This window comes from Nicotiana tabacum, chromosome 5 (genome assembly GCF_000715075.1).
Source record: "Nicotiana tabacum cultivar K326 chromosome 5, ASM71507v2, whole genome shotgun sequence".
In the NCBI taxonomy this organism is placed as follows: Eukaryota; Viridiplantae; Streptophyta; class Magnoliopsida; order Solanales; family Solanaceae; genus Nicotiana; species Nicotiana tabacum.
Window position 1 is genome coordinate 129,892,883 of NC_134084.1, and position 14,139 is coordinate 129,907,021.

At 35.2% G+C, this 14,139-nt stretch overlaps 1 protein-coding gene across 1 annotated transcript; it reads left to right on the forward strand.

Moving 5' to 3' along the window:
• Nucleotides 1-823: 823 nt before the first annotated feature.
• Nucleotides 824-12,740, forward strand: LOC107814111 (importin subunit alpha-9-like). The gene is made up of 11 exons (XM_016639444.2): nucleotides 824-1,061; nucleotides 1,556-1,781; nucleotides 2,913-3,066; nucleotides 3,480-3,582; nucleotides 6,802-6,986; nucleotides 7,245-7,324; nucleotides 9,662-9,812; nucleotides 10,973-11,051; nucleotides 11,144-11,202; nucleotides 11,284-11,589; nucleotides 12,319-12,740. The coding sequence occupies exons 1-11, from the start codon at nucleotides 1,010-1,012 to the stop codon at nucleotides 12,481-12,483; spliced, it is 1,560 nt and encodes a 519-aa protein (XP_016494930.1). The 5' UTR covers nucleotides 824-1,009; the 3' UTR covers nucleotides 12,484-12,740.
• Nucleotides 12,741-14,139: the final 1,399 nt, after the last annotated feature.

Genomic DNA, 14,139 nt, shown 5'->3' on the forward strand with positions numbered 1-14,139 from the left:
TAATCTTTGCGATCAAACGGCGTTATCTTTGGTATAGATATAGGTATATTGACTTCAAAATTAAAATGCCACGTTATTTGTGATATACCAATAATCCAAGAAAGGGAAAAAACAGAATAGCCAACTCAGACAAAATTATTACTCCAAGAAAGAGTGAATTTGAACTGACAAGTTTTAATTTGCATTACCTGTTAAACATATCATATTAAGAGTTTGTTTGGCTAAGCTTATAAGATGATCAAATTAGTTTATAAGCACTTTTTGACTTATTAGAAAACATTCAAAATGTTTATAAGCTAAAATAGCTATAAGTCATAAGTTGGTCACCCACAACTTATGACTTATAAGTACTTTTAGTTTGACCAACGTTTTTACTAGTATATTCTTACTAATATTTTTCCAAAATAAAATTTCTAACTTTCTTTTCGTTATATATTCGTTGTTCATATGTTTCTTTATAACGAAACTTTTTAATTTATTTTAAGGATATTTTTGTTATTTTAATAAAAGAACAACATACCAAACACATCAATTGATTGTTATCAGTTTCAACACATCTATTCAAAAAGCTAAATACTTATTTAAAAAATCAATTTCAGTACTTAAAAATATTTTCAACACTTTAAACTTATCAGCTATTTACAATCAGCTAATCCAAACGAGTTCTAAGGCTCCCGCTTAAAATAGAATACAACTTTATTTTTTCTATATCAGAATCTTTTTTAGCAAAAGAAAAACTTGTGACACCAAGACAAAAATTACAGAAAAAAGAAAAAGAAAAAAGGAAAAAGAAAACCGCAACCAAAATGCGCTGCTAAAATTCATGGTTAAATTGAGTGCAAGAAATTTTATGCTTTCTGAAAACCAGGACATTTTGGTACTTGGAGCGCGCGAAATAGAACAATTGTAGAACCCTATTTTTTCTCGTTTAATTCAAACTGCCCCCCACCCCTATCATCTGCTATTCACAGAATCCCAATTCGAAAAGCTTCGTTGGGTAATCAAAACAATGGCAGATGAAGGTTTGATTTCTCATAAAAGAGAACCTATCAAGTCCTCAGGCATGTCCTCTCCTTTTTTTCCCCTTTCTATGTTGCTCATTTTGTTGTCCTTTTTTCTGCATTAGAAGAAAAGACTATCTTTTTGGAGTTTTATTTTAGTAGGCTTAAATGTAAAGACCTATTTAATTTTTTTATCTGTGTGGCTAGTTGTTGGAATCACAAAAAGAATAAGCTTGGTTGCGTTATTCGTTTGTTTTTTTCTCCTTTATTAGCTCAAGAAAAGTTAAGCAATTAGTTGAATAGTGAAATGAATTATTTTGTCATACTTCTTCTGTTCATTTCTCCTGATTGTTAAAGTTTTAATAGTAGATTTATGGTGCCTTGGAACAAAGATTGTATTGTGACAAGAGTTAATGTTAGTCTAATATGACAACCGCAAGAAAAATTTACAGCAGGATTTGAGTTTGCTTATGTCTTTTTTTTTTTGAATGGTGTCCTACCTATGCTATTTCCCATTGTTTCTGATTGATTTAAGTGTCCATTTCGGTTTTCAGTTGGCAATGCCGCAGCACAGAAGAGACGGCAACATGCTGTTACGGTAGGGAAGGAAAGAAGAGAAGCGCTCATGCGGACAAAGCGTCTATGCAGAGTGGGAGTTAGTGGTGATTCTGATGATGCCTCTCTTGATGATGCTGATATGATGATTGAAGAAGAGCAATCAATATTGGAGGCTCGGACTTCGTCAGCCGTGGATGAATTAAAGCTTGCTGTTGCCTACCAGTATGTAGAATAAATTTTATTTTGCTATGAGGAAAGTTTTGGCTGTGGACATTGTTTTTTTTTTCATTTTGTTTTCTATCTTAAGTTTCGGTTATCTCGTAATGACTCGGTTCTCACACCTATCAAATCTATTCCAACATCCATGTTTACTAGTTCTCTTTTCCTTTTGTCGTTCTCACTTGTTGGAAGTGAGAGTTAATAAATATGTCGGGCCATCATCTTAACAGAATGATTCACACGTACCGTACACAATAAATGTGTGTGTATTTGCCCTAGTATCAACACCAAACTAGTGTACCAATGCAATTAAGCCTTAATTTCAACTAGTTGTTACGCCCTATTTTGCTTTCATCATGTTTTTTGTATGCTAAGTGTACATGGATTTTATGAGATTGTAGGTCTTTTAGAATAACTTCCCTCTATGTGATTTTAGGTCTAACTCATCCTCTTTTAACACCATCAATCATCAGAATGTTGCACCTGCGTGCATTTGAAGGCCTATGTAGGATATTACCAAACCATCTCAGACAACCTTCTTTCATTTTATCCTTGTTGTGTGTTATCCATAACTTATAATGGATGTGATCGTTTCTACTCCGGACTAATCTTGTATAACTGCACATCCAGATCTTATCATCTAAAATCTTATAATATTCATCTGTAGAATCCAGACCTCCTTCCCTGCTTTCATATAACATAAGGCTCGGCATTCATATAACATGCGGCCCAACATTCATCTAACTTTTATGGTGTATTTTTAGTTTTAGCAATTTCATAGGAATAAGTGTGAACCAAAAGATAAGTTATTAAGTATTGGAAAGAAATAAACCCAAATAGAATGGAGTGGATGCAGAGGATTCATATGATTGCCTGCAACATAGTTTGGGATTGTGGCATAATTTTTGTTGTTGTTGTTGTTGTTGTATTTCAATATATGGATTGCATGGTCCTTTCAAAGCCTGCCTTGCCATTGATCTTTGAAGCTCCCCCTAGCCAGTGGAGGGGGCCATTATAAATAATTTCTGCTGTATTTTTTGCCGGTGATTCGCCACAAAGCATTATATTGGCAGTCGATCATGCCATATGTTTTTCCTTAAAATTACTGATTATGTCAAGTCTTACTATTTCTAGGGGTAAAGGGGAAACACAGAAAAGGGTGAATGCTCTTCGTGAGCTGAGACGCCTTCTTTCTAAGTCGGAATTCCCTCCTGTTGAAGTTGCCCTACAGGCTGGTGCTATACCTCTTCTCATTCAGTGTCTTTCATTTGGCTCTCCAGATGAACAGGTAAACGAATTTATTAAGATCGTTTACTGACCGTCAATATAAGGAGTTTTGAGATCTTCTTGACCTTTGACATGAAACCTAACATACTGGTATTAGATGAACAGGTAATGGACTTTTGGCTTTGTTGGGGAGGCGCTTTGCGCTTGATGGAAGATTTACTTTTTTAAATTAAATTCTTGTGATTCTTGTTGTCTTGATTCCACACAGTAATACAGCTTCTCGTAACTAGTTATACACATGTTACTGAATCGTTGTACAAAAAATGCCTATGGAAATTTCTCTATCTCATGCTCGGTAACAAAGCGATTTATAGTGGCTTTCATTTTTCCTTTTTAAAAGTAAATGGAAAAAGTTTCAATTAATTGAGACCTATATTCTGACAATTTCTTTCCTGGATCATTGTCTTGCTGTAGTTGCTTGAGGCAGCTTGGTGCCTTACTAATATTGCTGCTGGAAAGCCTGACGAAACCAAAGCTTTATTGCCTGCATTACCATTGCTTGTTGCTCATCTAGGAGGTTGGTGGAAGCTCTCTCTCTTCAGCGTGATTTTCAAGTATACTTTCCAGTTGTACTATGGAATTACCATATCCAGCCTCAAGTTTGTTAGTACATAAGATACAGAAAGTATTAACAATGTTACCTGTGAGTTGCTTAGTGTTCGAGGGGAAGGAGGAGTCTTCTTCTTTCTAAAACACTTGCAACTACCATCTCTACTTTGTTTCTGATCTTAAAGTGTGCTCCTTATTAAGGAAATAAACATGTGACAGCTCATAAGTTCTTGCCATTTTTATCTCTTATAACTGTGCTCTATATGAGCAAGTCTGGATTCTATTTTATTGTTCTTTGATGTCAAGTGGGCAATATTATCATGAATCTTGGATATATGCTCATCAAGAAAAGATTCTCTTCATTACTTAGAATAACTAAGTTTACAATATTTTCGTCCTTTAGTTATACTGTTCGTTTGAACATAAGTCTACTCCTTTTAGTGGCACTACCTTGAAGGCATGTTGTTTAAAATATCGTTTAAGGATGGCCTCTAGTTCTTTGGTTTAATGGTAAGATTGTAGCTTGTGATGTCTGGGTTAGGTGCACGTCACGGGTTAGAACCCAGCCGCACACAAAAGCTCGATACTTAAGTGTAGACGGGTGGAGGGCAGGCCCATTATCCATTGAGTTTCGAATCGTGCACGACCCTTGGGGATTTCTCGGTTATAAAAAGAATATTGTATTAGGATTAGTTTGTTTTCCTAAAGCCGAGGAGAAGCAAAAGAAGAGAGGAGGTTTTGGGAATGTTCGGCTTGATTTTCCCCTTTCGTTTTTGGGGTTTAAATAATGTTTTACTTTATATACGGTCTAAATTAGGAAAGCACGTATCATAAAATCTTCTTATTTAAGAAATAATACTATTTACCTAATTACAAAAATTGCTGTATAATTTTTATAAATAACTTATTTTAGAAGATGCAGTCAATTTTATGGCCGTGAAATTTTGTAAGAATTCTAGTTGGCCAATTGTACTGATGACTCATTGCAATATATCTTTGACTCAATCCTTTGCCAAAAATCTATTTTTATACTCCCTCTGTTTTAAAAAGATTGGCACTATTTCCTTATTAGTCTGATTTAAATAGATTGACGCCTTTCAATATTTCCTTAATAAGAAGCATATATAGCCACACAAATGCTATGGCAGGTTTCAAACCACAAGTTTCAAAACTTTTACGGTCACACAAATGCTATGACTTATTTAACACCACATATCTCAAAAGTCTTCCCTTCTTTATTAAAGTTTGTGCCAAGTCAAACTAAGACAATCTTGAAACGGAGGGAGTATCTTTCATAAAAAATGGGATTTGAAGCAATATTGTAGTTCAGCTTAATTGTATCCGTCTTCCTTTAAATTTTAGTTCCTGTAGAAACAATTTTTATGATATTTGCTCACATGTGGTTAAGGCCATGGCCCAATACTGTATCCAAGCTTGGTCTTGTCTTACATCTTTGGCTTTTACTTTTCAAGAGACACAATGACCTCCAATTAAGATACAATTCCTGAGGCCACTTGTCTATCTGAGGGAGAGTTTGCCTAGCCTGCAGTAGAATACCCATCAAATTATACATGTACATTGTTTTCATAAAATAGTCCATGTCACAGATTCCTTGATATACCTGAGAATGCAGATTAATGCATTCCCATGACTGTTATAAGAATTCGACATAGTGGCTAACCACGCTAGCGGCGAATGAGATGTCAAGATGTATGATGTTGAGGTAGTAGATGCTGTTAACAAGTCTCCAATATAGACCAGGGTCATTTAAAGCCTCCCCTTGTGCAGGAACAAAATGAAGATTTGGAACCAAATGATGACGAAAATGAAAGGAATTTAACAATTAAAATAAGGAAAGCAATAAAAGATTGAAGTGAGACCTCAAATTGAGTTAAGTAGGCAATAAAAAGGAAAGAACCGATCTTCATAAAAAAAAGAAAAGGAAAGAACCGATTTACCTCCTAATTAGAATCAATATTAAACCAACACTATAGGTCACCGTCAAGTGGAGTTGGAATTTGCTAGTCTTATTAAAAGCCAAAAGTGCAAGAAAGTGACAAGGGACCTACGGCTAGAAGCGAGAAGTGAGAAGCCAGATGCTCATTAAAAATTTAAGAATCACATTGCACACTTAAGTAAATAAAATTGTTATAAATGCAAATACAGTACTAAACATGCTCTTATCTCAATATAAAAGGAAAAATGACGCATAACCCTTAGGTAAAACAATTATAATAAAAAACAAACTTTCATGTTTCCAATTTTGTAAGTCCTAAAACAATAAGAAAATCACTATTGGAACGTCATCATATTCCTCATCAATGATGGTTAAGAACTTAAGATCATCCTTGTCTTCATTCTTATATTCCTCATCATCTTTTTCCTCTTCCCCTTCGAAATCTTTGTTTACTAATAACTCCATTATTTATTCTTTCTTTGTTGCCGCAACTTCTTAATCTGTGTTATGAGATATCTATCATTTCTTCGCTTTCTAGACGTCAATTGCATTTCTCTTAGCATATCCCCAGATTGAGTTTGGCTTTAACCAATTTGCAGCAAATCTTGAATGCTTTTCTCTCTTGACGTTTGAAGTTTTTAGTTTTTCATCATTTGTGTTTTAGGATATACAAAGTCCCATATCGGGTATATAAGGGCATCCAAACAGATTTATAAAGGTTTTGAACCACTTCACTCTTGCTTTTAAAGTTTTGTGTTGGATATTCAGATTTATTCAGGATAGGTTGCCTACATCGCACCTCTTTGGGGTGTGGCCCTTCCTCGGACCCTGCGTGAGTGTGAGATGCTTTGTGCACCGAGTTGCCCTTTTTTGTTTTATTCAGATTCTTTCAGTAGGTAGCAGGGCCAACCTAAGTCCGTTCGCACACTAGTAAGTCCATATTGAAGTCCAGGTGTGAATTTTAGAATTGGGTTATACATGTTAGTGTGTCGACTTGTATAAAGTACCACATAGGGTATACAAGGACATCCAAAGGAATTTATAAAGAACTTAGGCCACTCCACATCGCATAAGGTTTTTGGCTAGATGCTCAGATTTTTTTCCTGCCGTTTTTTCTATGTAACTAGATTTTTGTTTGCATTTTTTTTATTATAACTTATTAGTTGAGATATTATCTTGTTAAGATACATTTGATTAATTATTTACTTTTTTGTTTTATTTAATATGTAGAAAAGAGTTCGTTGCATGTAGCGGAGCAGTGTGCATGGGCATTGGGAAATGTTGCTGGTGAAGGTGGGGAGCTGAGAAATGTTCTCCTATTACAAGGAGCCTTACAAGCTCTTGCAAGGATGATGCTGCCTAACAAGAGGTCAACTGTGAGAACAGCTGCTTGGGCTTTATCAAACCTAATCAAGGTTCTAGAATGAAGTTTCTCTCCTTATTATGCAGAATTGCGTATTGTCTGATTAACAAAAAAATATTTGATGGCTGTCTGTACCATCAGCACAATTCATCTTTAGGTGACAATTAAAAGCAAATTGCCTTGCTTTATGCTTGTAACTCTATTTGGCAATCTGCTAAAGAATTGGCTTACTGTTACTTTTTTCACTTTTGATTGTATGTTTGTTCTGATTTTTTTGTTTTTGATATATAAGATCATTTTTTCTGTGTAGGGACCAGATCCTAAAGCTGCAACAGAGTTGATAAAAATTGATGGGGTACTTGATGGAATTATTCGACATTTAAAGAAAGGGTAAGCTATTTCCAGGTCATCACACTGACATTGTTCTTAAGTCTTTTATGACACTTAGTTTATGGACATCATCCTTCATCTGGCAGTTAGTGTTAGTGAAGGCAGCATTTTTGAGTGCGTACTTCATGCCACGTAATTGGTTTATATGTGCTATATATATATATATATATATATATATATATATATATATATATATATATAGCTGGTGGTATATGTCAAAAGGATGTTTCATAAGTTGCACATTGCACATTTTAAATAAGAGTGGGGTCTTCATAAAGCAAGACAAGAAAATCAAATTTAATTTCTCATGCTTAGCTTGAGATAATGGGTGATGTGTGAATGCTTTTTCATACACACATGATTTGCAGTGTGAATTAATTTCATGATTTCATCTAAATAAGCATATGCAATAAAGAGCATTGTGTGGGTAAACTTGCTTGAGGCGCTAGTGTAGCATTTGATGTTAAACATCAATTTCTGGTGAAGTATTAGATCTTCACAGTGATGATCTTTCGTTCATGTATCTGTAATGCGATTATGAACAGAAGTAGAAAACATATCTGTCTTATATAAATGGTTGTGAGTGTATTTTAACAAGGAAAGTTTCATCTAAAGGTGGGAAAATTCTCTAAATTGAATGGGTTCTTTTCTTCCCCCTTTTTTTTCCCAGATGATATGTGCAGTAGTTTCGGTGGAAGATTCATCTCTGTGTTGTTATATTTAGTCACACTACTTATTGGGTAAATGCACTGCATGTATATCCATGTTAATCATCAAATCTGTATCCAAAGAGAATAAATTTTATTGCATGCATATAAACATTTGTTTAAGTTTATAAACAAAAATGAAGTCAATACTTCTTTGACGTTATAAAATGTAATCAACATTTATAATAGGCAAAAAGGCCTCTTGGCCACTTAAACTTGCACCCGATTGCCAAGCCGGTAAACAAACTTACAATTTTCCCATTTGAACACTTTAACTTGACGGAATGGATACGAAAAAACCACTTTGACCGTTGACTAAGCTTATGTGGCAGTGACATAGGTTATGTGGACAAAATGCGTGCCAATCACGCAGAAAGTGCGCGTGAATAAAATAATCTGATTTAAAATAAATACTAAAATCAAAAGAAAAAATTAAAAAATTACAAAATGAAAAAGAAAAGGGAAAAACGACCCCATTGCCCGTCAGTACTCCTGTACTCTCTTTCTTCTCTTCACCGGCAACCCCTCCCCGTTTATCTCCCCTCCAATCCACCCCTTTTTTGATCCAGTTCTTTTCATTCTCTTTGAATGAAGAACAATGGATCAATGGCCACTGAGACTATACAACCCAAGACAAATATATGGTGTTCCAGAATTGAAGAAAAGGTTCCTGAGGATCAAGAACTTTATTTCTTGATGATCCTGCAGATACTCCTTTTAGCCTCCAGTCACCTAGAGAAGAGATGCAGAGTGATTTTCTTTTTAAGCTACTTATTCTATCGGAAAATCCTCTTCTAATAGTACTCATCCATGAGCTGGTTGATGATTTTCTGCCTGAAAACAGCCCATTATCTTCTGACTTGCAGTCCTCAAACCTGAGTAGAACAGGTCATATTAGATACTAGAAAACTGAAATATTACTGCAAGTTAGAAACACAGATATTTCTATCTAATATCATAAGGTAAGGGATTTAACTTACAGTGTAAAATGAAGCCAGTTACCTGTTCTACCCCTAATTGAATTTAACAAAATTAAGAAGAGAAGTAGGAAAAGGGATGAAGGAAGCCGACTAATTTCTTGGATTTGGGGTTTGCTAGAGGCTTTTCCGGCTGGATATGGGGTTTGCCGGAGGCTTTTCCGGCAGTATATTCATTTACTGGTTTGGCAGGTTGGGGGAGGTGTTTGAGCGGAGAAAAAAAGTAAACAATGAAATGAATTTTTGATAAATTAATTTTAAAAATGGGACCCACAAATAACACATGTCAAGTAATAAATAGTCCATCATATGGCGTATTTGACATGTCAGCGCAATTGATATACACGCTCAGTTGGATGGGTTTATTAGTATTCATTCCGTCAAGTTAAAGTGTTCAAATGGGAAAATTGTAAGTTTGTTTACCGGCTTGGCAATCGGATGCAAGTTTAAGTGGCCAGGAGGCCTTTTTGCCTTTATTATCATTGGCACTGAACTTGCAAAGATGAGCAATTAGATTAAGTCAGTTACATATTACATGATAAATAACTACGGAACTTGAAAAGAGGACTTGCCCGTTTACATTAAATAGATATTCAAATTATGCTGTATCTTTCTGCAATGTCCTTTGTAACTAATTTGCTGGGCACATCCAGAGATGATGAGTTGGCCACTGAAGTAGCATGGGTTGTTGTGTATCTCACTGCCCTTTCAAACGTTGCAACTACAATACTGGCAAAGAGTGATCTCGTACAAGTACTGGTAGAAAGATTGGCTGTGTCAAGTAGTCTGCAACTGCTTATCCCGGTAACATGCATAAAAATATAATGGCTTTAGTTTGTTTATGTTATCAGAATGATTCTTATTATTTGTATTCGTTGAGCTTTAAGAACAATCTCAGATAGAACTTATCAAAAAGTATAACAAAAAAAGAACAATCACTAATGGAATAAGAAGAGATCTGACTTCAGTCTTGGCATTCAAATTGAAAGGATGGATGTTCTGGGAGTCTAAAGCTATTTGCTGAACAGGAAATATCTGTGATCAAATTCAAAATAGTATTCCTTTTGCTTTTTTTCCTTCCCCATTTCAATTCCGTTTTCTTTATTCTGAACTTCGGATTCTGATTGAGTTTTCTGTATCTCTTACTGGATCCTTTTTTGCCGCAAGGTTAATATTTTGCATATGAAATCGGAGGATAAGATAGTAACATATATTATTTGTGTCATGACATGGAGAAAGATATTCTGGAAAGTGGTTGCACTAGTTTCTGATGTTGACACATGAAACTTTACTCACACGTATTAAGTTGTTAATTCTTCAAGCATATTTCCTGGAAACCTGATTGGCTAATTTTATTGAATAGTATTTCTTCTCTCTTAGTTTGTACTATTTTTTGATTAGTGAATACTAAAATTTTGAAGTATTATATTTGTAACCTTAGGAGGCAACTGCACTAGTTTATATTATGGTCGTGTCAATTTTCTCTTATCAAAACAGGCTAACTGGAATCAGATTGTGGTCTCAAAATTAAAAAAAAAATTATGGTCACAGGCTCACAGAATCATGAGAAGGCTCAAACCCCCCCCCCCCCCCCCGAGGGAGGGAGGGGAGGGATATGTGCAAGAACCACACTTGCTCTTGTTAGTTCATGATTAAACATATGATTTTGCTCTAAGAATAGTTAAAGCAGAAAAAGTCTTATAACTAGAATAGATTCTGTAATGCTTTTGACGGCTTTTTGGAGCTGGGATGGTAAATAATCATTAAATTTCTTTACTTTTAAAAAAAATCATAAAATTTCTTTGTCTAATTTCCTTTTATTTTAAGTTATGCTGATGGAAGACTGCATCTTTGTGTCGATCAGCATAGCATGATATGTGATCATTCATCAATGTATGTACGTCATGGTAGTTGTATATATTATCGCTTCAATTTTGGGTATTTCACAACTGTGGTTTAATCAGGTGTTGCGGAGCTTGGGGAATCTTGTGGCTGGTGAAACGCATATCACTAATGTTCTTGTTGCAGGACATGAGATAACAGGTAACTTTTCCCTTCTTTTTTGGGGGTCATATAAAGTATATAGTTATAAGCAAATGAACATCGAAAACTCTGACATCTTTAATTATTTCCAGACAATGCCATCCAAGCACTAGTGAAATGCTTAAAAGGTGAACACCGCATCTTGAAGAAGGTATTCTATTGGTACTTATCTTTATTTTTTTTATGTTTAGAGATTGTTATACTGTTTATTAGAAGTTCTGGAGCTTTCCAGGAAGCTGCTTGGGTGCTATCTAACATAGCTGCTGGTTCAGTGGAGCATAAGCGGCTAATATTTTCAAGTGAAGCTATGGCACTTCTTTTACATCTTCTTTCAACAGCTGCATTTGACATAAAAAAAGAGGTAGCATATGTCCTGGGTAACATCTGTGTCGCCCCTGCTGAAGGTTCTGGAAGACCAAATGTGATTCTGGACCACTTGGTGAATCTTGTTCGTGGAGGTTGCCTGACTGGTTTTCTGGATTTGGTTAGATCTGCTGATGTTGAGGCAGCAAGATTGGGACTGCAATTCATTGAGCTGGTAAGCAGAATAATGTTCGTTGTTGATCAATCTTCTATTTGTTTTTTTCCCTGAATGGAGTATGCAGGGTATGTTTTATTTGCCCCAAAAGAATCTTAATGAAAGCAGTAAAAAGGAGTTCTCTCTCTCTCTCTCTCTCTCTCTACTTGCATAGATAACAAATTCTCTCTCTCTCTCTCTCTCCCCACCCCTATGTTTATATTTACTTGAATAGATAACAACTGCTTTTAATTATACATTCAACTGTTAAGAGATTATACTTTTAGTCACTCCAGTGTCAGATAATTAGATTATAATGATGTTGCAATGAGCAAGGAGGATAATTTGTTCATTTCAAACATCCAAAATGCCATCAAGTTGAGGTCTAACTGGTTTTCTGCGTTGTTGCTTGACTTGAGCACAACTTGTGGCTGATGACTTGCTATCTTGTGTTGTTTCAACCAGGGCCCAAGCCAGAGTATAGCTTATGGGTTCAGCTGAATCTAATAGCGTTGGTCTAAATCCTGTATTTGTTTTAAGAAATTCATTGAATATATACAAGTCATCAATTTAGAACCCAGTAACTTAAAATGACAAGAATTCTGTACCCATAAGCTTCAAATGTTGCCTACGCCTCTGGTTTCAACTATATGCTAACATAGATAGATGGATGATAATTGTTTTAAGTAATAATTATATAATCAGAGCCTATTATTCCTTGGGCCAACTTTAGGGACTTCTCTTTGACAGGTCTTGAGAGGAATGCCGAACGGAGAGGGTCCAAAGCTCGTCGAAAGGGAAGATGGTATTGAGGCCATGGAAAGATACCAATTTCATGAAAACGAAGAACTCAGGAGCATGGCGAACGAGTTGGTTGATAAATACTTCGGAGAAGAATATGGGCTTGATGAATAGGAACATGTTCATATGCCAACTGATATGGTCCCTTAACTACTGTGAAGCTTGTGGCTCACCAAGGTGTGCATATATATATATTAGATAAGCAATTAGACGGTTTTCTCGGCATCTTGTGCCATTCGAATTTAGATTATCAAATTTTCAAAATGTAGGTGTGTTGGATTGATAGGGTGTGCATGTACAAGCTTCCAATGTTGTATGTTAGCTAACACCAAAAAGTAGGATTTGTCAGTAGATGTGTTCTTTTCTTCCTCTGTGTTCTTCCTCCCAAGTCTCACCTGAGACATTTTAAGTTCCTATTTAACTTTTGTCATTCAATCAAAACCAGAAAAGAAAATTGAACTATCACTTATGTCCCATATAGGTGATATTTCCTAGTTTTAACAAATAACGGGACATTCGGTTCACAATTTTATTTTCAACAGCTTAAAAATTCTCAAAAACTCATTGGATTAAAATATTTGGTCTTAGTATAATTGAGGATAAAAAAACATATCTCATTGGCTTCCCAAATCTCAATTGCTTTTATACTAACACAAATATTGTATACTGTACATGTTAACTTTATGTTCAGTTGTCCCTTTTCAACAATATCAGTTACCAGTAGATATAAGATTTCTTTAGTGCATGTTTTTCTTTTAGCTCTTTTTTCTTGAACAGAACAGAAAACAAAAAATATATAGTTATACTGATAGACTGAATGAGCTTAGGCCTCAAATAATTATTTGGTGCAAAAAGCAACTTTAGTTGCTAGATATGATTATTCTTTGTATCATACTTTCTTTGATTTCAAGGAATGAATCTCTCAAGCAAAGCTCTCCCTAATTATGAAAGTGAATCAGAAATAATTAACCCTCTTAAAAGTCAACTATGCATATTCCTTATTTGCTTCATAGAGGAAGAATCTAAGAAAATCTTTGACTTTTTTCTATAAACACATGGGTTAAACGAGACTCATTAATCTTAATAACATCTTTAGTATAAAGAATAAATAAAATGTCTGATTTAGGGGCATTACTATCTGCAAGAAGAAGAAAGAAAGTGACTGTAAATAGGAGCATATATGAAGATATGAAGTGGCATTTGAAGAACGTGAGCAATTTAACAGATCAAAAGCGTCCAATTAGAATTTCATACATTAGTTTCAACAGTTCAATTCTTTGGATTGCGATAGTTCGCAGAGATATATTAGCTAAACTTTAAATTTACATTCTCTTTTAAGAGTTATTATTTATTTATAAAAAATTGCCTAGTGCATAAGGTATCTTGTGTTCACACAGGGTCCAAAAAAGGGCCGCATTCCAAGAGGTGTAATGTAGACAATTTACCATAATGCAAGTACTAATGGTTGCTTCCATTAATATTGTCTATGGGGAGGGTATTACCTGTACGGTACAGGTGCCGATCCAGATTGGGGGTAGAGGTGAGAAATTTGGGTAAAGGGTAAGGATAATGGGATGGTACCGGAAAAAATACCTTTAGAACCGGTCTGGTTGGTACCCTTAAGGTACCGGAGAACTGGTACCATTACGTTTTTTCTATTTTTAATCTACTTGTTTTTGTACCGTTAGCCAACGGCCAAAAACGGCTATTTTTGCCTCCCTAGCCCCTCCAACACCCCTTTACCCCCTAATTTATGTTTTTAACCCCTAA